This window comes from Eleutherodactylus coqui, chromosome 9, assembly GCF_035609145.1.
Source record: "Eleutherodactylus coqui strain aEleCoq1 chromosome 9, aEleCoq1.hap1, whole genome shotgun sequence".
NCBI classification, from domain to species: Eukaryota; Metazoa; Chordata; class Amphibia; order Anura; family Eleutherodactylidae; genus Eleutherodactylus; species Eleutherodactylus coqui.
The window spans coordinates 97,178,699-97,204,122 of NC_089845.1; the positions used below are offsets into that span (position 1 = coordinate 97,178,699).

At 44.1% G+C, this 25,424-nt stretch overlaps 1 protein-coding gene across 1 annotated transcript; it reads left to right on the forward strand.

Annotated features, from left to right (window-relative positions):
• Window positions 1-11,239: 11,239 nt before the first annotated feature.
• On the forward strand, window positions 11,240-24,942 carry ABRA (actin binding Rho activating protein). Its single transcript, XM_066578088.1, has 3 exons — window positions 11,240-12,012; window positions 16,519-18,711; window positions 24,800-24,942. Exons 1-2 carry the CDS (start codon window positions 11,303-11,305, stop codon window positions 16,997-16,999), a joined length of 1,191 nt encoding a protein of 396 aa, XP_066434185.1. The 5' UTR covers window positions 11,240-11,302; the 3' UTR covers window positions 17,000-18,711; window positions 24,800-24,942.
• The last annotated feature ends 482 nt before the right edge of the window (window positions 24,943-25,424 follow it).

A 25,424-nucleotide genomic window follows, 5' to 3' on the forward strand; every position in this document is an offset into this window, starting at 1 on the left:
CTCCCTATAGCAGCTCTGGCACCAACAGCACTTTCCCTCCTCTATGTCAGAACCAATCTGTGGCGAGCCGCGGGAGGGGCCGATTTATATACTCGGGTGACACCTGATCTCCCCAGCCACTCACTGCAGGGGGGTGGTATAGGGCTTGAACGTCGCAGGGGGAAGTTGTAATGCCTTCCCTGTCTTTCTATTGGCCAGAAAAGCGCGCTAACGTCTCAGAGATGAAAGTGAAAGTAACTCAAACATCGCGTGGTACTCGTCACGAGTAACGAGCATCTCGAACACGCTAATACTCGAACGAGTACGTTCGCTCATCTCTAGTGATGCAGAAAAGCTGTGGAATTTGCCACAGAAATTATTGCTGAGGCTATTCTGCAGCATTTCTGCCATGTGTAAACATACCCCAGTAGTAATAGTGGACACCCACGGTACACCAGTAGTAAGTGACGACACACACACGCCCCTGTAGTAATGCCATTACTACTGGGGCTGATATAGGGGACACTCTTACTAATGGTAATACTGCCACCCTGAGACCCATATACTTACCACCTTGTCAAAGTGCTGTGTGCGTGTGTCCTGCGTGCACCCCCTCTTCTCTTGTGGAACCAAGGAGGATACATTAATTTTCGTGCAACTAATTGATTTGTAGTCCAATTAACACATGCATGGAAACAGCTGTAGGAAAAGAGAAGACTTTCAAAAAGACTAGTCCATAGGATTACTGATACTCTGGTAAAAATATTAGTCGTTGGGTGATGGTGGAAACCAGTCTGGGATTGACCGACAGGCAGGGTAGTGCACAGGGAGCAACAAGAGATGTGAGATGCTTCAGCATTGTGATAATAAACCAGTGGATGATGGCACTCTGTGAAGGCCTGATCACATGGGTTTGCCACAAGGGCCTAGTAATGGCTCTCGACTGTATAGTACAAAACAGTTTCTTTTAGGATGAAATGTAACCCCTTAAGGACATAGCCTATTTTGGCCATGGATACAACAATTAATTTTGTGTTTTGTGGTTTTCATCTCCACTTTTCAAAAGCAATAACTTTGTTTTTTTGGTTGTGTTCCACCAAGATGATCGTATGAGGGCTTGTTTTTTGCGTAGTTTTTGTTGTCACCATTTCTTGGTACATATAATGTATTGTAAAATATTTATAAATCTCTTTTGGGAGCAGGGAGAGAAAACACATCAATTTTTTTTTTGTTTGTTTTTTTTTACATAGTTTGCATTCTAAGTCCCATAATTTTAGTAGCTTTCCATGGACGGAGCTCTGAGGGCTTGTCTTTTACGTGAAGAGCTGTTTTTATTGGTACCATTTTGGACTAGATACAGCTTTTTTTGATCACTTTTATTGTGCTTTTTTTAGGTGACAAAAAAATAAGCATTTTGGCTCAATTTCCTAGGTTTATTTTTAACTGTTTTTTCCACGCAGGAAAAATAGTATGTAATTTATTGTACAGGTGGTCATGGACACGATGATACCAAATATGTGGGATTTTTAAATTATTTTTTTTAATACTAATAGAGGAAATTGTGCAAATAAAGGTGTCTTTACACTATTTAATTTTTATGTCCACTGATCACTATATGACAATGATCTAGGCAAGAGAAGGGCAAATGTGGCTGGCATTAGTATATGGGACACTTTGGTTGACAACTGTAGAGTGTGAAGGACAGTTGCCTCCATTGTTCTCCAGGTGAATCCACCACAGGAGATGGAGATAGGCTGTATACTGATATCTGGGAATAAAGACTTTATTGTTGCAAGCATGTGGTCTCTACCACCTTCAATGCCGGTCTACTGCCTGAACTTTGGACAGGGATGCAACATAGCCTTGTTTTAGAGGCTTTGCACACTGGTAAGGTGGCCTCCAGCACTAAATATTGAACCATCCCTACAACCGCAAGTAAGGTCTTCCCTGAGCCTGCCAGTATCATCCATTGCTAGGAACACTTCTATAAGGGTATAGTCTAGACTCTATATATCAAAGGGGTTATCCAGGGTCCAAACTATTGGTGACCTAGCCTCAGGATAGCGCATCAATAGCCATGTTTTTCTAATTCTGAAGACTCCTTTAAAGGGAACCTGTCACATCCTGTGAGCCTAATAAACTAAGGTTATAGGCTCATAGGATAGGGGGCACCACGTATGGGGACGTGACTCTTATAATTACCAGCCTACCTGTTTATGAGAGGACAGTGTGTGCGCACTCAATGAAGAGGAGTCTTCTCCATTGACTGAGTAGAAACTCAGTTGGACAGTGAGGGAACAGACAAGTAGGTGAGTATGAAAGCCATATCTCTGGACTCAGCACTCGCCATGTAATGAGCCCCTAAACTTAGTTTATGGGACTCATAGGATGTGACAATTTCCTTTTAAATATAGGGATTAGCGGAAATGATGGAGCTGGGGTGCCATATGCCCTTTGTTTTTTACGCCAACACAGCGTCTTGTCAGCGCATCCCATTCAGTCCTATTCAATTGAATGCAAAAGCTTGTGGAGAATCCCTTTAACATTTACACCACTGATTAGTGCTTCAATGTGAATGCCTTAACTCAGATTCATCAAAGCTCTACTACCAATAACTAATACATCAGAAATAATGTGTTGGTATTCTTTAATTACAGTAATGACAGTACACATTTGGTGGTTTAGGGGTTGTAGAAGGAATGAGGATGTTTCTAAACACTTCAAACAGATATCTGCCTCAATTTCTAAATGGAAATTTACTAAACCTTATGCTGACAGCTTCCAATAAATAGGAGGATGGCTTAAATGTCAAATGGAAAGCAGTGGAATGTGCCGTCCGTCTGTGTCAGAAGGTGCGAGGACTCTCAGCGGTCTTCTAAAGCTTCATGTTTCAGGATATAAAAATAGTCTGCACTAGAGCCTGTGAGGAGAAGGGCAGAAAGACTCTGTGCTAATACCTAAAAACCCTTAGAGAATACAAATGAGGCCAGCACAGGTAACACACGCTCCTGGAATGGGCTGAGCAGTCTGAGCCCCGTTGCAGGGTGTTCGAAGCTGCAGTTTGCACTATTCTAGCAGCTTAAAACTCCCCATATATCATAGAATGGTAGAGTTGGAAGGGACCTCCAGGGTCATCGGGTCCAACCCCCTGCTCAGTGCAGGAGTCATTAAATCATCCCAGACAGATGTCTGTCCAGCCACTGTTCTAAAACTTCCATTAAAGGAGAACACACCACCTCCCGTGGTAACCTGTTCCACTGATTGATCACCCTCACTGTCTAATATCTAATCTGTGTCTCCTCCCTTTCAGTTTCATCCCATTGCTTCTAGTCTTTCCTTGTACAAATGAGAATAGGGCTGATCCCTGTGCAGTGTGACAGCTCTTCAGATATTTGTAGACTGCCCATTTACACACACAGATAATCTTTCAAAAGATTAGTGATCGTTTAGCATAACGTACTAATAGGCACTAATTGCTATTAGTACTTTATTAGCTTCATTTTCATGCAAATGAGCTTCTGGGAGCTGTTGCACAACTCAGCAGGAGGTCTGAGCTCTGTAATTAGCTGTATCATTTAGCCATGGGCTGCTAAGAGAAAACAATGTAATCTCTCGCTTCCCGTGGAGAATTCAGCACCATAGACAGCAGACACAGTGTGCTCTCCTGCTTATCAGATGTTCTGCTGGAGGGGGCTGACAGCTGGGACAAAGCAATCCGCTGTAATCAGTGCTCCCCTGGCAGAACACAGCGTACAGTCCTGCTTATCAGCTGTTCTACCAAACAATGGTTTTCAAGCAGAACTGAAATCTGTCATTCCGTAGAAAACTGAAAGATGGATACATTTACACCCAACGATTATCGCTCAAAAGATGGCTTTTAAGTGAACTTTGAGCGATAATCGTTGTGTCTAATAGGGCCTTATGTTTCCTTTCAGCCTTCATTTTTGCAAGCTAAGCATTCCCAGATCCTTTAACCGTTCTTCATAGGACATGATTTGCAGACCACTTACCATCTTGGTAACTCTTCTCTGACCTTGCTCCATTTTGTCTTTGTCTTTTTTTAAATGAGGGTGCTCAGAACTAGACACAGTATTCCAGATGATGTCTGACTAAGGAAGAGTAGAGGGGGACAATTACCTAACGTGATCTAGACTCTATGCTTCTCTTAATACATCCCAGAATTGTATTTGCCTTTATTTGCTGCTGCATCACACTGTTGACTCATGTTCAGTCTGTGATCTATTAGTAGATTAGTAGGTGTGTCACCTGTGCTGGCTTGAGATGAGCGAGCACCCAAATGCTTGGGTCCGCGTTATTCGAGTCTTTCGTAAAATTCCAGAGCTCTACTCGAGTAACAAACCCCATTGACTACAATGGGAGACTTGAGCATTTTTGTATGTGGAACGCAGGGTCCCAATTTTTTTTTCTTCCTTGGTCCCCTCCCCTCTTCTCCTCTCTATAGTTTTTATTACTATTTTTAAGAAATATTAAACTTTAAAAGAAAAAAAATCAGCTTTTTGTCATCATCTTCTGACGCTGATAACTTTTTTATTTTTTAGTTGTTTGGGGTTGTGTGTGCTTTTTTGTATTTTTTTTTATACCATTATAAGGTGCACATTACTTTTTGATAACCTTTTGTTCAATCTTTTTTGAGTGGCAGGGTGACATTAAAACTACAATTCTGTCATTGCGTATTCTTTATGTTCGTGACGTTCACGGAGCGCTATAAATAATGTGTTATTTTTATGTTTTGGACTTTTATGGATGTAACAATACCAATTCTAAATATTTTTGTCATTTTGATTTTTTTATGTGACAAATGGGATATAGTCATTTTTAACTTTTAGTATTTTTAGTTTTTTGCAATAATTTAAAGTTTGTCATTAAACTTTTGTTTTTACCCTTTTTATTCCCTTAAGAGACTTGAACTTGTGATCATCTAATTGCCTGTACTTTGTACTACAGTATTTTGGTGCAGGTTTCCACAGCATTCAGTAAAGTGCTAAAATGGTGCAGATTTACTGTAGGCACAGAATGCTCCCCAAATCTATGGTGAAATGTTGTTGTGTGAACGGGCCTAAGTCTTGTGATTCTGATATTGAAGGTGTTTTCCAAAACTTTACTGTTGATCATCTATCCTCATCAATAGTTGATTGTCAGGAGGTCCGCAGCTTCAGATCCCCACTGTCATTGTGGACAGAATCAGAAGCAGATAGCTCTGTCTGTATTGCAGAGGGCCAGGTTGATAATGCAGGTTCAGCTCTCATTGAATTCAGTGGAGTACCACCATAGGTCACTGCAATATGAACAGTGCTGTTTGCTTCTGGCTCTGTTCGCAATGAAAGCAGACCTGGGGAACAGCTAATCAGCAAGGTTTCGGAGTAGTGAAGCCCCAATCATCAACTATTGATGACCTGTCTTGAGGATAGGAATAGTAAAGTATCAGAAACTTCTTTTAATATGTAAATCCATGTAGATTTGCGGTGATAGACACTTTATAAAGTCAATTGAGTAATCATAAAGGCTCTTATTAGGCAAATTATTAATATTATTGATCAGCCTTTGCAAAATGATCATTTTTGAAGACCTTAGAATTGTTGCATCATATACACATAGGTGGACGTCTGTAAGCTGGGAACCCCATGAGTGCTCTGAACAAAGGGAAGACACATTGGGTAAACTACCCACGTTTATGTGACGTGGCTCTTGATGTGCACTTGCAATAAGATAGCAAACTATGGAAAAGACATCCGCAAGGGGCGTACTAAAGGCTCAGGGGCCCGGGTGCAAAAGTTAAGCTGGGGCCCCCAAGTATAATGTTTTATTCATAGTACTGGGCTCCTTATATGGAGAAGAGAGTCCTGATGGGACCGGGTGTAACCGCATCCTCTGCATCCATTATAGTTACGCCCCTGAATCCTCCATCTATGACATCAGAGTAAACTTATTGGTGGAGTTCTGCTATATAAACGTCCAATGAAATGAGGTAAAATCCGTTATATTTATGCTATTACTGCATATATTGCATCAGTGGCATCAGAGACCTGAGTCACTGTGTGTCTGGGCTGATGATGACTTAAGAGTATATTTTTGGCCACGTGAATGTGAGGCTTTGTTTAGCATGAGCTGTAATGAGTAGCACATTGTGGAGGCTCCTCTGTGCTGTGACACCTTCTATAAAAGAAACACTACTTAGGTCTAGCTGTATGTCCACAGAGACTGACACATGTCAACCTCAACCGAAATATCATTTCTTTACTTCCACCTGTGCATGGTACGACTGCTCCTAGACTCAATATACCTAAAATAGCAATAACCTCTGTCCATAGGACTCCTACCCACTTGCGTTTTTTAACGAGGCATTATCACTGCGTTTTTGTAACGCGAATGTTAATGGGACTTTCTAATGTTAGCAATGCATCGCGCAAAAATCGCTAAACACAAACTTCTTTTTACCCGGTAAATATGCTATTGATATTGTTTTGCTTTTTTTTCTGCGCCTAGGGCTTATTTTTGGGATATGGCTTATATTTTGCCTTTGTAGAACCACTTGCGACTATGTAGCTCTGCAAAATCACAGACTACCTATGTGATTTTCTCGCAGCGATATTGTGTCACCCGTGTGAAAGAGGCCTAGAGGGGTTTTCCGATACTTTACTATTGATGACTTATCCTCAGTAGAGGTCATCTATAGTCGATCAGCGGGAATCCACCGCTCAGATTTCCACCATGCAGATGATTCTCTGGTCTGCTGCCAGTGCAACAGAGCTGGACATCACAGTCAGGGCCGGAAGTATAATGTTGTTGTTAGCCGTTTAGTCGTTCACGACACTCGGTGACCCTACAGGTGAGCTCGCTCCATGTTTTTCGGTTTTGCACTGCTTCTTTCAGTTGTGTGATATCCATGCCAGTATTAGCTCTGACAGAATTAGCCATCGTGTTCTTTGGTGGTCAGGTCTTCTTTTGCGATTGATCTGGCCAAGCATTATAGATTTTTCTAGCGACTCTGCTCGCATTATATGGCCAAAATATGTGAGTCTGAGCCCGGTCATCTTGCCCTCCGTAAGTCTAAGGCGGGCTATCATCTCTTCCAGTGATATAGCGGGTCTTATATGATTCAGGGCTTCTCTGTTACTCTCGCCGTCCAGGGTATACGTAGCAGCTTTCTCCAGCACCACAGCTCAAACATATCAATCCTCCTTCTATCAGCTTTTTTCGCAGTCCAGCTTTCACATCCATACATGGCTATGGGGAAAACGATGGTTTGCACTATCCTGCATTTAGTTGCTCTACCGATATCCCTACTATTCCAGATTTTGTCCATGTTTAGCATCGTGCTTCGCCCCAATGCTATCCTACGTTTTATCTCAGGCATAGATTCTCCATCCTGGTCAATTTTTGAGCAAAGGAAGATGATGTCTCGCACGCTTTTTTTATGGTCGCGATGTCGATTATGATTTGAATGTGGCCATTTTATGCAGTTGCCATAATTTTAGTCTTCTTAGAATTCAGGTAGAGGTAAATGCCTTCTATTGCACTTCAGGCGTTGATCACAATGTAATAGAAGTAGGAGACATCACTCCCATTGATTTATATAGGAGCAAATTCATTCTATTCCGCCTCTGGCTCTGACCGCGGTGTGGATGTCCGGCCCTGTTGCACTGACAGCGGGCTGGAAGATCAGCTGATTGGCGAGGATACTGCGCGGATGACCTACCCTGAGGATAAATGGTGACATTACATGTACATCATATAGGATTATTACTTGGACACTGACTGGTCATTTTATTTGGACAATAAACTGAAGGATTGTGGAGGCAATGTAACATTATGAGCAAAAAACCACTCTATTATGTGTAGGTATTTAGGCATTGTATGGAGTATTATTTTATATATACAACTTTTGAAATTATTGCCCAGAACCCTTTATTTTCTACAGCTAGCTTTAGATACCCCACACTAGACAGGATGCCCCATATGAAAATATCTTCATTTCTTCACACACTGACTCCAACTCCATCTCACTTAGTAGGAAAAAGTGCTCCTAAATAATGTGAGTAACGCAGCACATCCATAACCTTGCATCCTAACTACGGTCAACGCTAATTGAAGTCACTATCCCCAACAGTCGGAGCATTTAGGGCAGTTATTCCCTAGCAAATTATACAGGACACAGTTCACTTGGGTGAATGCATGTTAAAAACATAAGAAAATAGAGCATGGAAAAAGAACACTATCTCTTATCCCATGAGGGCTCCTCCACTCCTTACATGCTGGCATGCTCTGGAAAATTACTGACGCACAGGACCCAGTCATCCGTGGTGTCAATGACTCCTTATAACTCATACGATGGGATCTGGTTTCATTCCACAGACAGTACTACATGTCCTATCAGCTGAATCACAAACCTTAAAGAGAGATAGAATAGCAAGAACTAGAAGCTTATTCCTAGTTTATCTTATAGAAAATGTCTTTATTGTTCTGTGTGTTGCTGGACTTAAATGAGTCAGCTTGCTGTACAAGACTCATTCTCTTCTTATGAGTTCTGGAAAAGTTGTAATTGCTGGGTTAGGACCTGGAGGATTTGGACATCATATAATATTGTATTTGATTGTGTGTTGATTGATGTTTCAATGAGGGGGCTTAATTATTTAATTACTATAACTATTGCTGCATTTAAAAGGGACTTAAGTATTCGGGGTGCAGACGGTGTAGTCGCAAAGGGCCCAGGAGCCCTCGAGGGCCCATAAAGTCTCTCTTTTCCATATTGCAAACCAATACTATCAATGAAGCTTTATAGTTGGTGCCAGTTCCAGATTTTCACTAGGGCCCAGTAGCTTCAAGTTATTCCTCTGGCTGTAAACTTTAGACTACAGTAGATTAGAGTCTACCAGGATGGCAAATAAAACTATGAATTAAAACCTATGTTCAAAACTAAAACTCTGGTGTGACTGTAGTTATTTATCCCTGGTCAGGAAGGGTATTGTTTCTTCTTGAGAAGAGCACCTAGAAGGTGTGAGAGAAGACTTATAAGGTCATCCATGCTCCTCTGGGAAATATGCAAATGAAAATATGGAACAATACCTCTACAGTGCCACCTATTGGAAGGCAGCACTTACTGTACATGATGTAATGATGCCTATTACTCTCCCATGGCCAGGGTATTTACATAAAGGTAGAGGCTAAAGGCCCATTTGCGCAGGCCTGTTTGAGTCAAAAATTGGCCTATGAATGAACAAATGCTCATTCGTCACAACTAACACAGCAGAGTTGAATGTCACTTGTTCCCAGTGCCATTTTCACAGACAAGTTGGGTGCCATAATTTTCTAATTACACTATACACTACTGTGTGGTTGGCCCCTGCTGATCACATGAACTGGCGAATCTCACAGCAGGTATAGTGAATTAATGGTCTAACACTATCAATGCAGTATGGACCATCAGGTAGTCTAAAGATGGCGGTGGTCAGCTTGGTCACCCGAAAGCAAGACGCCAAGTTGGCAGGACCAAATAACGGCCACAAAATCAACTACAGGTAATGTACCCCTCCAAGACAGAATATTGGCCCAATATTGGTAGGTCGCATTGATATAGCAGCAACTTCACAAAATTTTAAAAAACAAACTTTGTTATTTTGAGTGTCCTTCAATGGAGAAGTGGCTGAGTACATGCTGAAACTGGTACCCATGTTATGTATGTCCTGTTATGATATACAAAGTGTCCACACATAATGTGTCATCCAATGTAAGTTTTTAGGACTGTGTTGAATATACATTGTGAGCATTAAAGGGGTTGTCCCGCGAACGCAAGTGGGGTTCAGCACTTCTGTATGGCCATATTAATGCACTTTGTAATGTACATCGTGCATTAAATATTGGCCATACAGAAGTTAGATATTTACCCCCTCCGGTGTTGGCGTCCCCGTCTCCATGGCGCCGACTAAAGCCTTCTTCTGCCTGGATTAGACGCGCTTGCGCACTCTGCTTCTTGTCCCGCTGAAGGAGCCGCTCCGGCGTGCTCGCGCCGCACAGGTCTTCTGCGCATGCGCAGAAGACCTCTGCGGCGCGAGCACGCTGGAGCGGGACAGAAGAGGGCAGACTGTGCAAGCGCGTCTAATCTAGGCAGAAGAAGGCTTCAGTCGGCGCCATGGAGACGGGGACGCCAACACCGGAGGGGGTAAGTATATAACTTCTGTATGGCCAATATTTAATGCATGATGTATATTACAAAGTGCATTAATATGGCCATACAGAAGTGCTTAACCCCACTTGCTTTCGCGGGACAACCCCTTTAATGAGCAAAATTTTCAAAAGTCTGTTCTGGGCAGTTTGCTGAATTTGGACAAAAAGTTCAGTTTGGTCAGAATTTTCTCGAACCGAAGCTGAACTTCACCAATACCCCTAAAACTGGTGTACACCACTGTCTAACAGTCATAAAAGCCTGAAGAAGGAGGAGGAGAAGAAATGTTAGTGTGTTTGGTTGAGATAAACTGCCAGAGGTTCGAGTTAATAAAAAAACGGACTTCCAGGAAATTCAATCTGAAACAGGGTTCGGCTGTTTTGGTTTACTCAGCACTAAGAGTGAGAATAAATTTGGAATTCTGTTGTTGATAATCCCATACCTCCTAACATGTGCATCACCATTCATGGGGCACTTAATTCCCCACCCTACTCCAACAGGGATTGCCCACAAGAGACTAGGAATGCCCACTTTTACACAAATTTACATAAGCCACACCTACTATGAGGTAAGTTTAATACTGCAAAAAACTAGACAGTTAGGAGCTACAAACCATTAATATTCCTACTTAATACTGCGTTTGAGATCACTTGTAAATAATGTTGTGTCCTACAGTATAAAGAAAAAAAGTGCAATAATACAATTGTATTATGTTCCCACCAACAAAGCCACAAAAAATGTAAAACCATAGAAAAAAAAAACTATTCTAAATGTATAATCCTATAATGACTAAGATTATAATTTGACAGAATAAAGAATGCAAGATAACTCTTCAGGGAAACTGAGACTTATAGAATTCCAATTCGATATTGTAACTCTTAAAGGACAAATATGCCCTGTTTACCATCTGTAATTTCCATCTGGCACTGTGATGAAATGTAATCCTTAGTTCTGTAAAAAGTAACAGTGTCACAGTAACCACCCCTTGGTCACAAATGCTTGGCATAGTTTCCAAGATCATAAAGCACCCAGCCTATTTAAGAGCCCAGCGGCTCTTGGTTTCATTGTTAGAAGTGAACCAAGAGTGTGGATTTATGATTAACTTCCTTGACATTTCAAAAGGGAAGACTTTAAGGCAATACAATGGCTCCTGATGAAACCAAAACCATGAAACCTATCCAAAGAGTTGTCCGAAAGATTAAAACAGCGGCTTTAGTCTCCAGCTTAACCAGAGGTTGGCAGCAATGGGCAGCAGAGCACTCAACGAAGCAGGCTCAAGAACCTTCAGGTTGGGCTCCAGGAGATGGAGATCTTCAATCCACCTTGGAGAAGACCAAGCCTACCATTGTAACTGAACCTAAGAAAGAAAGTATATGTACCTCAGAAAATGCTACCAAGACACACATAAAAACCAAAGCTGTGACCAAAAGTTTTTCAAGCAAAGCCCAAGAAAGAGGAAATGACATTGGCTCATTGACTGAAAGGTACGAAAAAGAACCCTGCACGCAAATACACAGCAAATATGAAGACACTATGCTGGATAAGTTACTGAGAAGTCAAGCATCTCCGACAAGGAGAAGGAAATGCTCCAATCTGGTCTCCCAACTCACAAAAGGCTGGAAGCAAATGGAAAATAAAGATGAAGAACCAGAAGAAGCTTTAAGGTCTTTACCAAAACTTGCTGAATGTCGAAGTGAAAGTCTGGAAACTGAAGATAGTGGATATGGAGAAAACGAGGGAGATACCAAATCAGACCTGGAAAAGAAGATCGAGACAGACCTGCCAAAGACGACAGATCGTACAAAAGAGAATAAGGAAGAAACGGCCAGGATTAAACGGGCAACGTCTTCATTGTAAGTATATTAAGGACTTTATAACATGTTATTTATCATGTATATGGCACTAGTTTGTCAGTAACTGCTACTGTTTAGTATCATTCATGTTATAAAATTAAAAAATTGTATATTCATATGTCAGGTCCTAGCAATCACCAGGGCTGGATTAAGACTGGTGTGGGCTGCCATTCCACCTCCTAGACACATGCCCATGGTCCTCTCCACATGAGTCTACAGTAGTTATGAGATTACAAAGTCAGCAGCTCCCTTAAGGGGACTCTACACTGAACAAATATTGTCTTTAATAGTCACTAAAGAAAGTTGTTAGCGTGTGAACGACTGTGTGCTTTTTACATAGAAGAATCGTTGTTCAGTAGTTGTTCCATTTCGAGGAGAGAGGGAGAGTGAGAAAGATCAATGAGCGACTACTTTTAGATGAGCTGAAACTAAAACGACTCGTGACTATTCAGTGAATTATCACTCTTCTCCCTGTTTGTGGTTGTGTTTACAAGGAACGACTATCGCTTACACTCTTTTTAGAAATCACTCAGATGATAGTTTTCCCGTCTAAAGCCACCATTCGATTTTGAAAGACAAGAGCTACACATATACACAACCACTTCTCCTTGGCCTACGTAAGGTTGCCGAACAGCCATCTAACGGCTCTTGCTTTTTTGAAAGGTGAGGGTCCTACCTAGATGTGAGAAGTGTGCATGCTACGCTACCCATATAGCGACTGCCAGCAGTGTATCAGGAAGACGACTGGCAGGTGAGAAGAGCCATCCTGGGCAGACATGTGGGAGGTGGATGCTCCTTAGGTAGTTAAAGGGGTTGGCCGGGATATTTACTATTAATGAGCAATCCTTAGGATAGGTCATCAGTTAGTTGATCAGCCAAGGTCTATCACTTGGATCCCTGATAATCAGCTGATCGCCCAGCCCGCTGTCAGTGCAGACAACCCTGGAAGTAGACAGTGCCGTCAACATTGTAGTTGTCCGGTTTGATAAAGCAGGCACAGCTCCCATTGAATACAGTGTATACCTGCAGTACCCACAAAATCTACTGCCACGCAGACAGTGCTATCTGGTTCCAGTGCTGTTTAGACTGACAGTAGGCCGAGTGATCAACTGATCAGTGGGGATCCTCTGCCGATCAAATATTGATGACCTATCCTGCGGATAGATCAATAGTAAAAGTCCCTGACAAACCTTTTAAAGGGGCAGAGGTCCTGGGGCATGTTCCTCATGTCCTCTTCCTATAATCCAGCCCTGGTCATCACTATGCAGAAATGATCACAATGGTCTGAGTTATCAGATCCGATCGCTTTGTCACATGCCAAAAGCTATTTTTTAACACAGTCACTGAGATGACTTTAATGTATTAATATAGCTCATAGATCTCATGCACATGTCTATATCACAACTCCATACAACGCACAAGTAGTATTGAATGCTATTATAGTTCTGTATGCCCATATACCTACAATTTCATACACAGATTATATCTAGAGATGAGCGAGCGTACTCGGATAAGCACTACTCGCTCGAGTAATTTGCTTTATCCGAGTATCGCTGTGCTCGTCCCTGAAGATTCGGGTGCTGGCACGGAGCGGGGAGCTGCAGGGGAGAGCGGGGAGGAACGGAGGGGAGATCTCTCTCTCCCACTCGCTCTCCCCTGCTCCCCGCTGCGACTCACCTGTCAGCCGCAGCGGCACCCGAATCTTCAGACCCGAGCACAGCGATACACGGATAAAGCACATTACTCGAGCGAGTAGTGCTTTTCCGAGTACGCTCGCTCATCTCTAATTATATCTATCAGACATGAAACAATCACACTCTGTAGAACGCCGTATTAGGCAGCTATTCTCCCCCATGGAAGCATTGCATAGTATATTATATCTATTCTTAGTCCTAAATCTCAACAGGTGTGGACTATGAACTCTTATGGGCTTAATAATGCAGCCTGTAGTAATATATATGATGAGGAGCAGGATGTCACCTACAGATACCTTCAGCATTATAGGCTTCAGCTACACAAGGACAGTGATCATTGCAAGGGTTAAAACATTACATAACTTTATATATTCCCGGTTAGAGGCATAAAATCCAGAAAAAAAGATTATTTGCATTACAGTCACTTTTGATTTAAGCACTTGCTATTAAAACATTTACTAATCGTGGTGAGCTAGATTTGATTTGCCTAAGTCTATTGTTTACAGGGACTAATCCCCTTTGATTCAGGGTTTAATTCTAGATTAAACTTTATTGTATCCTTTAAAATAACAATACATAAAACAATAAATCGTGCAGCGTTTTTAATCCAGCGTGAAAATAAATGCATTGTGCTGTACTTAAGGTTTGGCCACTAGGGGCGCTGCTCTAGATGCTGTAGTTTAAGCCTTATGGTCATAATATGGCTCTGTTTGGAGTCCTTTGAATCTGCTGATTTTGGCAGAGCCCAACGACACTACTGTATACAGGGGCCGCTCAACTTCCACCCAACAGATGATGTCAGGTAGGCATTGAAATACAACGTCCCTGATCCGTCCTAATATTTTAGTTCCCCGATTGATAAGCCACAATCATAGCTACCTGGCTATGGCTTACCTCCCTAAACACATGGTGTAGCCGAATATTCATAAGTATGGGGAGCTGGAGACCGTTAGAAGAATGACTGTTCTGCTGACATCTCTTAAAGGTGTATGGGGATCTTAAAGGGGCTGCCCTATTTCTAGCTGTCGTGCTGCAGGAAGCAAACCTCTCTGTTGCATAGTGGGCCTGGTTGGTGGCATTCACTTCAATAGGACTCAGCCTGCAGTACCAACCCGGGCCACTGTGCAATGTATAGAGCTGTCAGCTTCTTGCAGCAGAGCAACTAGAAATGGGACAACCCCTTTAAGTCATCTCATTGGAAGATCTGTTTATATTTCTTTATAGTTTCTTCATAAAGGGATTGCCCCACTATAGGCATTACTACAGTATGTGCTATACATGTCTGATAATTCAGGAATCTACCCTCGGCAGTCCCAACTATTGGCAGAATAGAGATCCTCCTCCTTAATTCTACCAGGTGATATTGACATCTCTCCATTCAATCCCCTCCTGGAGGTTGTGGCTGACTTACCTGGTGGAGCAGGGATTAGAGACCTCCATTTCCCACACCTGCTAGAAATGTATGGCATATCCTGTGAGCATACTATCACAGCTGGTCTTAGGTTGGGGGCATCTAATGGTTTTGCAATGGATATCATCCTTCCCTGCTGAAGCAAGCATCAGCAACTCCAAGGGTCGGGGTACCAAATGCATTCACTCTCAATCCCCATGCTTAGGCTGCATTCAGACGAACGTATATCGACTCGGTTTTAATGCCAAGCCGATATACGTTGTCCTCATATGCGGGGGGGGGGGGGGGGATGGAAGAGCCAGGAGCAGGAACTGAGCTCCCGCCTCCTCTCCACTATTTGCAAAGGGGAGAGGTGGGGCGGGGCTAAGTGTCAAGAATTAGCCCCGCCCCCACCTCTCCCCATTGCAAATAGTGCAGAGGGGCGGAGGGGAGGCAGAGAGGAGGCAGGAGCTCAGTTCCTGCTCCTGGCTCTTCCATCCCCCCCTGCACATGAGGACGACGTATATCGGCTCGGCGTGAAAACCGAGCCGATCTACGTTCATGGGAATGCAGCCTTAGGCCTATTAAAATGACATTTTTCTTTAGTATACTAATTGCCAATTACTTAGGCAACCATATGGTTCTATTTGGCCACTGCTGGAACAGTTATAGAACCCCTAAAACTTCAAAGCCGAATGTGAGATACAAAGCAAAAACCCATTCTGCATGGTAGCACCCCAAAGTTAAATACATAAACGCCACCCCTCTTCTGCCCAATCTGTAGTGCGGTCCAGTAATAAACTGGACTATTGACAAGTATGCTATTATTTGGACATGTTATATTCACTAATTATTTCAGAGGGGTTGTTGATCCGGGGATTATTCCAATTGCCAGATTGGAGTTGAGAAGGAATTCTTTCCCTAAGTGGGGAAAATTGGCTTCTACTTCATTTTCTTTTATGCCTTCCGCTGGACCAACATTGGGGGGATGGGGGTGATAGGCTGAGCTGCATGGACATGTGTCTTTTTTGGCCTAAAATACTGTGTTACTATGTATGGGTGATTTAACATCTGCCATATGAAGATGCACTACGAGGAACCATCAATCTAAGATTGGCTTTGCATGCCATAGCTGTCTATGCCTTAAGGTCTGCCTTTTTTCCACACATCCACTACTTTGCACCTGTCTCTGAGTTTTCCGGTTTAATACCCAACTAATCTATTGCATACCAACACAAGGCTGCAGCTTTGCACATAGCATTCCTGTAATGAATCTAGCATCAAAGCCTGGTCCTATAACTTCAAATCCCATGGGAAGGCATTCAGGTTTACAATGTGTTACAAAGAAAAATCTGCAAAAAATAATATTAAAAGCCTCCAAATATGAATATAATAAATGTCATATTTGTCTTAACTCTACAGGAGCAACAAAGCTGTAGGAGAACTTCAGAGCATCAACAAAGCCTATAAAAGATACAGCCCTGTGGATAACATCAAGGGGAAATGGGAGAAGTGGTCCGGGGATCATTCCCTCACCCAGAGGCTCAATCCTTTCAGTGATGAGTTTGATCATGAATTTGCAATGTCTCAACGATTGCAAAAGGGCGACGAGGGGTACGGGCGTCCAAAGGATGGAACCAAGACTGCCGAGAGAGCCATGAGGGCACAGGCACACATACACCGCGAGATGAGAGACCTCTGCTTCATCATTTCAACAATGGCCGACCCAGGGAAAGACGGGAAAGTCCGCGTCACCTTTGGGGAAGTGTTCGATAGATATGTACGGATTTCTGATAAAGTGGTTGGAATCTTGTTGAGGGCCAGAAAACATGGCATGGTGGATTTCCCAGGGGAAATGCTGTGGCAGGGCAGAGATGATCATGTGATAATAACTTTATTGTAGCCAGGTAATGATTATGAACGGTTTTCTATTAGTTGGTTCTATATCTATTTTTCAGACATCGCTAGTCGAGAAACAATATTCTTCATTATAATTATCTTAGGGCATAACTCATCTACACCACAGACGTACAGATAGTCCAGAGAATTTGGTCATTAGGCCTTAAATATTGATGACCTATCCTTAGAATAGTTAATCAAACATCAAATTGGTGAAGGTCCAATTTTCGGCATTCCTGCTGTTTGGAGTAGTCATGGCATTCAGACAGACACTGCAGCCTCCTAACTGTATACAGAGCACAGTGCCGTACCTTTTGTAGCGGCTGTCTCGGTTATTGCAGTTCAATCCCAGCCCATTTATTTGAATGGAACAGAGCTGCAGAAAGGCCACATGACTAACGAATAGGACGTTCCAGGCAAAAGTAGCCATGGCGTTTGCTTGAGCACCACGGCCCCTTTTAATAGCAAATTGGTGGATGTGCCAGGAGTGGGACCCTCACAGACTCCAAGCACCGAAAAATGCTGACCCTTCTTTCTATTCCTGGACCACCTCAGTGAAGCAACCTTCCAGTCCCAGGGACAAAATGTGTCCAGCCACCAGGGGGGAGAGTTATATTACCCACCACCCTACTTTCTCCCTGTTCTGCTGGTGATCACTTGTTTCTGGTGCGCCAACATGACCGCAGCACTGTACATATGTAGTCAGACACTCCATGCTGCTTTCAGGTTGGCCAGCATTACTCAAATGAGCAGCACTGGCCCATCAGTGAAAGTAGTGTCTTCTACTGCCTACCCAATACAACTGAGAACGGGTGGCACATAGCTAGAGAACTACCAAATGCATCTTGGCACAATGCAGAAGGGCCCTCAGGAACAAGCAGATTAGTGGCGGAATCGGGAGAGAGGAGGGCACCAAGTAATAACTCCCTGCCCCAGACCCTAGAAAAATGTTATCCTGGGACTGGATGGTCACACTGGTATTGTCAAACTTCTTTGCAGCCATAGTTTTCCTTTCTGTTGTGGCCTTTTTTTTAAAACCCCATTGAAATTAGTTTGTTCCATTTCAGTTCAGTTTTCAAAAAGGAACAAATGGTGCTGCCGACCGCGCTACTTTTTAAGAACAGAAAATGAAATCAATGGGGAATAAACCAGAAACTGTCCATGCTGCCTCTCTGCTCCAATAACGGAACAGAGAAAAGAAAATCCCCAACGCTGGTGTGAAAGAGCCCTTTACTCTACAGGCCATAGTTGCATAGCCTTTATGGACAGACGGCACAGACCACAACCATTGCAGGCCGTAAGGAGCACACTGAGTGATCTGTACATACAGCTTTTATTTGAGTGACTGTTGCAAGTCCTGTGCAACTTTTTCTTTCCTCTTTGCTATTTTGTCATGCATGACAGTAGAGCAAGATTTACTAATAACTACACAGAGCTTTTACAGTGAAGACTGAAGCCTCCTTGGACCTGACAGATTGGGAGGGAGAGGGGGAAAAAAAAAAGTTACTTTTCCAAAAACATTGTTTCTTCTTCCCTTGAATGAGGCTAAACTGCACTACCCGACTGTATGGAGAACAGTGGTTATAGGATGGGCGGAAAAGGAAACAGACTATTCTGATACAAGTGCTTTAAAGATGATCCATCATGAAAGACAACACACCGTATATATCATTTAATGTGATTGATGACCAGAGTTTGATAGGTTTGCTCTTACAGGTCTTTTTTTTTTTCAAATCAGTTTTTATTCACATTTTTGATATCATATAACAAGGAAGGGGAACATATACAAGTAAACTCTGGTACTGCTAAGTAATGCACAAACCGATGATATAGAGTGCAGGGCGTCTCGCTCTCCTACCCGTGCCATCCAATCAAACAACCCAGTTAGGGACCCGCCAATTAGCACGTCCCCTTTTCTATTCTAGGCAAGGATGACAGCCAAGGAGTCGGGAGGCCCTCTTCACCTCACGACCAGAGCAGGATAGCATTAGAGTAAGGAAGAGGTGATGGGGTAGTCGAAGGGGAGACAGGGGGGGGGAGAGGGATAGGGGAGTACGGGAAGTGATACCTTGTTAGTTCAGTTCACTACTGCCAATACGTCCAGGAGTCTCAAATCGCGCCACGGAAACCAGATTTCCAAAAATTTGTCATACGAATTGTTTTGCCAGCTCGCCAGCTCCTCCAGATTATAGATCATGTCGACTCTTTCCTTCCATTGAGAAAGGGAGGGAGGTTTCTCGCACCGCCACTGCAATGGGATCAGCGCCTTTGCTGCATCAACTAGGTGTGCTATTAACTTATCCCTACGCGGGTGGAACGCGGAGGACGTCTTCCATAGAAACATTATCTCCGGGGTGAGGCGGAAATTCTGTTTAATCTTTTCCAGCACCTCCACTACCCCCCTCCAGAAAGGTGTCAACTTCTCGCACGTCCACCAAATATGCAAATATGAGCCTGTTTTGTCATTACACCTCCAGCATCTATCGTGGTCTGCCAACCCATACGCACGCAACCACTGGGGAGTCCTGTACCATCTTATCAACAATTTATAATGCGATTCCTGAGCCAGAGCGCATGGAGAGAGCCCATATGAGGTGAAGAGAATGTTGTCTACATCTTCATGTGACAATGATATGCCCAGCTCTTTTTCCCAGGATACCAGGAACCCTGGTTTAGCTGTGGGCTGTGGTGCAATAAATTGTCGACGAATGTTGGAGATTTTTCTAGCTTTTGAGCCGGATTCCATTAGGGAACGCTCAAAAGGGGTCCGCGGTCTGGTCGATCTATGTATCCTAACAAATTCTTTCAGAACAGTTTCAACTGTAGCTCTAAGGAGAAAGGAAGGATTCCACTCCGGGAGCAGCGAGGTTAATATTTCCCCTGCCGGTAAATGTGCTAGGTTCTGTAGTTCTCCTATTGTGAGTTCTTTGAATTTCGTCCAGACCGCGGAGGAGACTGGGTCTAATGATAGATCCATCAGTCTATAAATGAGGTTCAACGGAGAAACCGGGGAGGGGGTAGGCGCTAAGATTGCTCTTAAGTCATCCCACACCTCGCATGGGCCTCTCAATAGGAGGTTAAATTCCCCGGATCTGTAGCTACTCCTTTTAGGGTACCATAAATCCGCTTGGGCTCCCCTGGTGCTATTGGCTGTGGCTAATTTAGGTAGAAGGCCATCCCTTTTAGGATGTACTAAGTCCATCCAATAGCCTAGCTGCGCGGCCCTGTAATAATCCTGGACATTCGGGAGGTCCATGCCACCCTCACGTCTTCTTCTAATCATTAGGCTATAAGCCAGCCTCGGCCTCTTCTGTCTCCAAACATAGTTCGTAAACATCGAACGTAGTGTTCTGAAAAAACTAGGTGGGAGGTAGATAGGTATCATCCTAATCCTATACAGGATCGTTGGCAAAATATAAGATTTCAATATGTTCCTCCTGCCAAACCAGGAAATGAACGGTATCTCATAATTTGTTAGTAGCGTTTTGACCCGGTCTAGGAGAGGAACAAAATTGGTCCTATATAGGTTTTTGAGCTTCTTGGGAATCTTGATACCCAGATAGTCTAAAGATGTCTCAGACCATGTGAAGGGGGAGGCATCCTTGCACACCACGTACCTTGAGTAGGGGATAGAGATGTTAAGGGCTGTGGATTTCTCAAAGTTGATCTTAAAGTTTGAGAGTTTACCGAACTCCTTCAGAAGATCCACAAGTCTAGGAAGGCCCGTTTCTGGTTTTGTAACTAGGAAAACGACATCATCTGCAAAAGCCGCCACAGAGAGGAGCATGTTTCCAATTGCCAAGCCCGTTATGTTGGGGTCCTGTCTTACTTGTAGCAACAAAGGCTCCAGGGCCAAGATAAAGAGAGAGGGGGACAGGGGGCAGCCCTGCCTTGTTCCATTTTTGATGTCAAATGCCGGTGATAAGGAGTCATTCACCTTCAATCTGGCGTAGGGACAGGCATAGAGGGAAAAGATAGCTAAGACGAACTCTGGCGGGATATTATAGTGCAGCAGCGTAGACCTCATGTATCCCCAGTCAACCCGGTCAAACGCCTTTTCGGCGTCCGTTCCTATGAGGGCCAGAGGGATATTGTGGAGTTGGGCGTAATTTACCGCGTGCAGGAGCCTTCGGCAGTTATCCCTGCCCTCCCGTCCTCTCACGAACCCCACCTGTTCTGCATCAATTAACTTGGGGATAAATTTGGACAGTCTCTCCGCTAGTAGTTTCGCCCATAGCTTGACGTCCAGGTTGATTAGGGAGATGGGCCTGTAGCTGCTACAGAGGGCCGGGTCTTTATTTTCTTTATGAATTAAAGTTATCACTGCCTCTTGTGCCTGTCTGGGAAGAGAAGCTCCCGCCAGGAGAGCATTGAATAATGAGGTCAATCTGGGAATAAGTGTCAGTTGGAAAGTTTTATAATAAGGCAAGGACAGGCCGTCAGGACCAGGACTCTTATTGGGGGGGGATGCCGCTATTAAATTTTTAATCTCCTCTTGTGTTACGGGTGATAACAGGGAGCGGGCTTCCTCATCCGTTAGTTTTGGCAGGGGTAGCCGCTGCAAGAAGGTATCAATTAAATTTTTTGATTTGGAAGGGTCGTCGGTAAGGTGATGAGGTTGGAGATTGTATAATTCTGCATAAAAGAGTTGAAATTCTTTGGCGATCCCTGCTGTGGAGGTGACTATCTTCCCCGTCCTATCTTTTATAGATGAAATTGTATTTTTAGCCCGAGCCTTTTTAATTAGTGCCGAGGTGAGCTTACTCCCCTTATTGCCTTGGATGTACACAGTGTGCCTCCAGTAAAGATGCTTTTTATTAAATTTAGCGTTGAGGCATAACCTTAGGTCTTTCCTCAGTTCCGTTAGCTGGCTTAAAACCGACTGTGTTTGGGAGAGTTTAGCTTTTTGCTCTAGTTTGGCGATCTGTATAAGCTTATCATCGATTTCTTTCTGGGCTTTCTTCTTGACCCTGGAGCCTAACGCTATCAGTAACCCTCTGACATAAGCCTTATGGGCCTCCCACACCATAGGGACACTCACTTCTCCTTGGGAGTTGATCTGGAAGTACTCCTCAATTAGGGCGGAAAGAGCAGATGTATCTTCCTTATTATCTAACAAGGAGGCGTTCAGCCTCCATCTCCACTCCCTAGGACGCTGGTGTGCAGGCTGCAAAGTTATATGTATTGGTGCGTGATCTGAGATGGTGGCCGTATCTATTTTTGCCCCCTTCAGCGATGTGAGGAGACTAGAGGAGATCATCAGGTAGTCCAGTCTTTGAAAAGTACCGTGCACCTGTGAGAAGAAGGAATAATCCTTGTCTACTGGGTATAATAGGCGCCAGGCGTCTATCAATTCCAACTCTTGTAGTTTTTTAATCAGTTTCTTCAGCTTACGCTGAGAGATATGGGAACGACAGGTGGAGGAGTCCAGGAGAGGATTCATGGTGAGGTTCAGATCACCTCCCAGGATTATCTGTCCTGTTGCAAAGTTTTTTAGGACTTCCAACTGTGCTACCAGCCACGTTACCTGGTCAGTATTCGGTGCGTATAGGTTGGCCACCGCGACTCGCAGGCCATTGATGGAGCCTTTTAGGTACAGTACTCTACCATCACCGTCTGTGTACTGTGAGTCGCACACAAAGTTGACGGATTTTTGGAATAAAGTTGACACCCCCCTGGAGGCCGATGTGGTGTGTGAGCTGTGGAAGTGCTGTGGGAATGTCTTACCTTGCAGTGCGAAACACCTGTCCCCCTTGAAATGCGTCTCCTGAAGAAGTACTATTTTCGAACCGTATCTCCTGAGGAGCTGGGCAATGTTATGTCGCTTCGCCGGCGCGTTGAGACCCCGGACATTGAACGAAGTGAATCGCAGGTCGTCCATTAAAGATTACTCAAGGTGAACAATGAAGAAAGAAAAACAATTAGTTATGCACAGGTATCTTCCTTTGGGGATAGGGGGGGGGAAGGAGGGAGGTGAGGGGAAAGCCGAAGGTAAGAGGGGGATGTGATACACAAAGAATAAAAAAAAAAGCGCGGTACAAACAATAAAGCTTAGAAATTTACTTATAATATCAAATAAGGTTGCAATTAACTAGGCTGGAAATTCAGCCAGAGGGTCTGATGTAAATCAGAGCCCTCTCTTGGGGGCGAGCCAATTAGGTGTTGCCGTGGCAAGACCTGTTCTACGGCTATAGGTAGTTGGCTTGACCTGACAGGCACGGTCGGGGAACCTGTCTCGTTGGGGAAATAGTTATTACAATAGATCCAGTACAAACGGATAATACTGTGCAATTCTCGCTATAGTAGACACCACTATCAATATCATCTACATCTTATTCGCTAAGCTGTCACACTACGGGATCTATAAACGTACGAACAGGAAAGTTGGGTGGAGGGTCACCCTCAGTCTCTAGCATGGGACTCAGCTTCCGGACTCTGATAACGTCGTCGTCTTACCGCCCGGACCCGGCAACCCCACCTCCGAGTGGAAACGGATAGCCTTTCAACGAGCTTCCATGTTAAACTCTTCCTGGAGTGGGTGCCGCGTCAGGCTCAGAGCGCCGGATATAGGCGAGCAACAGACTCGCAATAACAAAACGCAGGGAACATATCCTTCCCCTAGGGAGCTCAAGTGTCCAACTTATCCAGATCTTCCCTTGATTTCTTTTTCTTGTCCCTGGGGGACTTATGACTTGTAACTGGCAGCCAAGTCTCTGGCGTCGGCATCACAGCAAACCTTGGAAGCTCCGGTAGCGGCATCCAGCTCGGTACTTCCACGGGATCGATATTCAGTAGCTGCCAACACTGCTGAAGCTCTTCAGGGGTACGGATATTTATTTTGCGGCCCTGGTGATTTATTCCCAGACCAAAAGGGAATAGCCATGCATACTTTATCCCATTGCTTTTTAGCGCCTCCAATAACGGTCGCAGCAAGCGGCGTTTGGCCAAGGTGGACGGGGCCAGATCCTGATAAATTTGTATATCCGCGTCCCCAAACTTTAAGTCCTTAGAGACTCTTGCGGCTTTAAATACGTCGCTGGTATCCGTAAAGGAGAGGATTTTGCACACTACGTCCCGCGGGGGGTCAGATGCAGGGGGCAACGGTCTGAGCGCTCTGTGTATGCGTTCAATACAGATGGCTGCTGCTCTATCCTCCCCAAGGAGCTGACTAAAGATGGTTTTGGCCACTTTGTTTAAACTTTCAGCTGCCCACGACTCCGGGAGCCCTTTTATACGGACATTGTTCCGTCTATTTCTATTCTCAATATCCTCCTGGAGTATTAAGGACTTATTGATCTGGTTGTGGTGCTCTCTGATAGCTTTTTCCATGTCAGTAGCGTGCACCGTAATGGCTGCCGCCGTGGACTCCAGCTCCTCCACCCTGCGGCCCATGTTTTTCAAATCTTCTTTAATTTCTAATAAGTCTGCCTTCAGGGGATGCAGAGCCTGAGAGAATAATTCCCTCATAAAGCTCCTAGACACGTTCTCTCCCTCCTCTCCGTCTGATGAGGCCCCCTCCTCCCCCTCCTTACTGTGTGCTGCTGCGGTGTCTGTTGCCGGCGCCATCTTGGACAGGGGACGAGGTGAGCGGGCGCCCCGCTCCTTGAGGTAGCGCTGCATGTCCGCTTGTCCCCGGGCGGCTCTGGGGGTGCTCTGCGCTTCCCCTCCCTTCTCCTTGCCGGTCTTCCCCATTTTGGTTGCTTCTGCTAGCTATTACAGGTCCCCGCGGGTGCCGGTGAGACGGAGCTCCGGGCTTAGGACTCCATCTCCTGCAGCGGTCAAGCCACGCCCCCTGCTCTTACAGGTCTTAATTCATTTCTGCTGTTCTTAAGTCTTCATGCTATAGAGGATACAGAAACATTTTGTATTATTTATTAATCTATTTAACTTATTTTTTTTTTTACCTTAATAAACTATTTCCATCATCCATACAGCTGTGTCGTCGCATCATTTTTAAAGCGTAACCGCACTTTTTTTAATATACAGAATGGGCGATTTTAAACATTTTTGCAATAGGTTTCATCAGCAGAAATCCATCTTCACCTCACTGTATAGCCGAAGAGGGTGCTGCAGCTGTGTTTGTACCAGCTGTTCCCGGATGCAGTGCCAGTGTGTTTGTAAAGGTCTCCATTTTATTTCACTTACTTTCAATCCTCCTGAGTCCCCAATCAGTCCCACCTTTGTGGGAGTTCAAATAAGCCTTGCCCCACTCCCACTATCGTCCCCAGGCTTGGTGACAGGAGAAGCTGTTTGCACTGCACATGGCCTCTCTCCTACACAGCAGTACCAGTTCATCACTGGACCCGATGCATAGTCAGGGGCTCAGTGTGTTGGGTGTACAGTAGTGGATGTCACAACCCGAACCTTCATTGTAATCCGATGAGAAGCACTCTCTAAAAAACAGGAAGTATTAGACTATTATTAGACTT